The 2,500-nt window shown below is 45.9% G+C and overlaps 1 protein-coding gene across 1 annotated transcript in view; it reads right to left on the bottom strand.

Annotated features, from left to right (window-relative positions):
- Positions 1 to 2,500, bottom strand: part of LOC125043964 — a 15,678-nt gene that overhangs the window by 1,781 nt on the left and 11,397 nt on the right. The window contains exon 2 of the mRNA XM_047640372.1: positions 492 to 636. Coding sequence (XP_047496328.1) covers positions 492 to 636 — 145 coding nt within the window. The remainder of the gene's footprint in view (positions 1 to 491; positions 637 to 2,500) is intronic.

The following is a 2,500-nucleotide window of genomic DNA, read 5'->3' as shown; positions in this document are numbered from 1 at the left end:
CAGGTTAGATATTAAAATAACATACGAAGCAGAACACAGGCAAGAGATCTTAAAATAACTTACTCGGCAGAACACAGATTAGAGATCAAAATAACAAACTGGGATCGCAGGTTAGAGATTCTGAATATAGCCTACTCAGCAGATCACAGATTAGAGATCATAATAACATAATCGTTAGAAAATAGTTTATATATTAGAATAGCATATCCCAACACATATTAGAGATCAAATTACCGTACCTAAGCAGAGCACTAGTTAGAGATTAAAATAACATGCCGAGGGAAGAGGTCTTAACATAACATATTCAGCAGATCAAAGCTTACAGATTTTAAAATGACATACAGCACTCAGCAGAACACAGACAAGAGGTCTTAAAATGACATATTCAGCAGAACACAAGCAAGTGGTTTTAAAATGACATAGCAGAGCAGGCAAGTGGTCTTAAAATTACATACTCAGCAGAACACAGCTTCGTGAACAAGACAACGTACCCAGCAGTCATGCAGCCCCTGACGACGGGCTGCGAGTCGTCCCTCTGATCCCACCGCTGGGAGTAGCAATGGGCCTTCGTGTGGCAGGTGGTGGTGCCTTCGTGCTGACACTCGTTCGTGTTGCAGACGCACGCCAACAGCCGCTCTGGGAGGACGGAGGAGGCGGGTGAGAGAAGGCATGGTCACGTCCTGGTGAACGGGTGTGTAAGGTTGCTTTGCATCGCCTCTCTTTGTTTGCACTGTGAGTTCGGGAGATGAGTGCGTGCGCACACACACACACACACACACACACACACACACACAGTGAGAGTGAGAAAGGGATATAAAGAAAGCGAGAGAGATAGAGGAAGATTGAGAATAATTAATAATAATTAATGATAATGAAAATAATTTGATTTTATATAATTTGTTACGATGAATATCCTGATGTGACCTGCTGTCTGCATTTATTTTTGTTTCCAAATTACTCCCTGTGTGCAAAGAATGGACGGGGTTACCATCCTCTGGCGGGGAGGGATTTTAACGCAGGTCAGCAATATTGCTCGACGAGATCGCTGCCGCTGCACCACGCAGAAAGAGATAGAGAGTAAATGAGAGTGAGAAATTGGGGAGATGTAAAAACAGGAAACTCACGACATGCAAACACGGACTGTACGTATTCCAGATAAACAGTCATACAATACGTATAGACTCGGGATCCTTATTTACCAGTCACCCCTCATACATTTTGTTCTAAGGCCGTGCTCCGAGCGCCCCCTGCAAAGGAGTAGAGCTTGATGACCCCGGTCCAGAAACTGGTATAGATTCGCATAATCAGGGAACGGTACTCTGCACAAACCCGACAACTTCCTGGACGCAAGGGCGGTGAGTGTCGCCTCGGGATGGGCTGTCGGGCGTCGGGCTGTCGGGCGGTCGGGACGGTCGGGCGGTCGGGCGTCAGGGGGGAAGGGAGGGGATCTGGGTGCCGGGCGCTCCTAATGAGGTTTTTGAATATCATTTTAAGACGAGGAAAAGTATGAAAGAGGGAGATAGATATATGGATAGAGAGAGAGAGATAGAGAGAGAGAGAGAGAGAGAGAGAGAGAGAGAGAGAGAGAGAGAGAGAGAGAGAGAGAGAGAGAGAGAGAGAGATTGGGAGACAGAGGGAGAGAGAGAGAGAGAGAGAGAGAGAGAGAGAGAGAGAGAGAGAGAGAGGGAGGGAGGGAGGGAGGGAGGGAGGGAGGGAGGGAGGGAGGGAGGGAGGGAGAAAGAGAGAGAGGCGGGGAGTAAGGAGATGAGAGGAAAGAGTGAGAAGGAAGAGATGAACAGGAGAGAGAGAGGGAGAGAAACCAACAGACAGACTAAAAGATAATTAGAGACAGAGACAAAGTTAGAGACAGACAGAGACAAACAGACAGACAGACTGAAAAAGAATTAGAGACAGAGACAACGTTAGAGACAGACAGAGACAAACAGACAGACAGACTGAAAGAGAATTAGAGACAGAGACAAAGTTAGAGACAGACAGAGACAAACAGACAGACATTCAGAAGTACTCAAAGGGCACTGGTCAACACTCTCATTTTCCAACGTGGCCAAGACACACCGCACTTAGACTCATATCCACATCAAACGCGTGGGAATTTCCGTCCTTATGACGAACCCCGCTCAACTCAGCGAAATACAACACGTAGTAACGAAAGTGAGGAAAACCCGACAGGTTCTCAGAACTTCTCTTTTACCACGACCGTTCACTTCTTTTAACAGTAAATACGAGTAACCCTAGACAGACCATTAGGCGAATTCCTGCCAGATAAACAGTAAACCGGAGTAAAATGTCAAAACCTGTGAAACCACTTTTAAGGGTAAGTGACCGGCGAGAAAAACCGAGCTGGGATTGAACTTTGTGAAGGACAGTTTGTTTTCGCGCAGTGACGAGTTCTTTTAATGCAATTCCTATCTAAATACATGCTTTTGGAAGAGGTGTTTGGTAATTAAACGTGAATGTAGATATCCATGGTTGGATTTTT

This window comes from Penaeus chinensis, chromosome 34, assembly GCF_019202785.1.
Source record: "Penaeus chinensis breed Huanghai No. 1 chromosome 34, ASM1920278v2, whole genome shotgun sequence".
Taxonomy (NCBI): Eukaryota; Metazoa; Arthropoda; class Malacostraca; order Decapoda; family Penaeidae; genus Penaeus; species Penaeus chinensis.
This window is presented reverse-complemented; position numbering and strand designations above follow the sequence as displayed.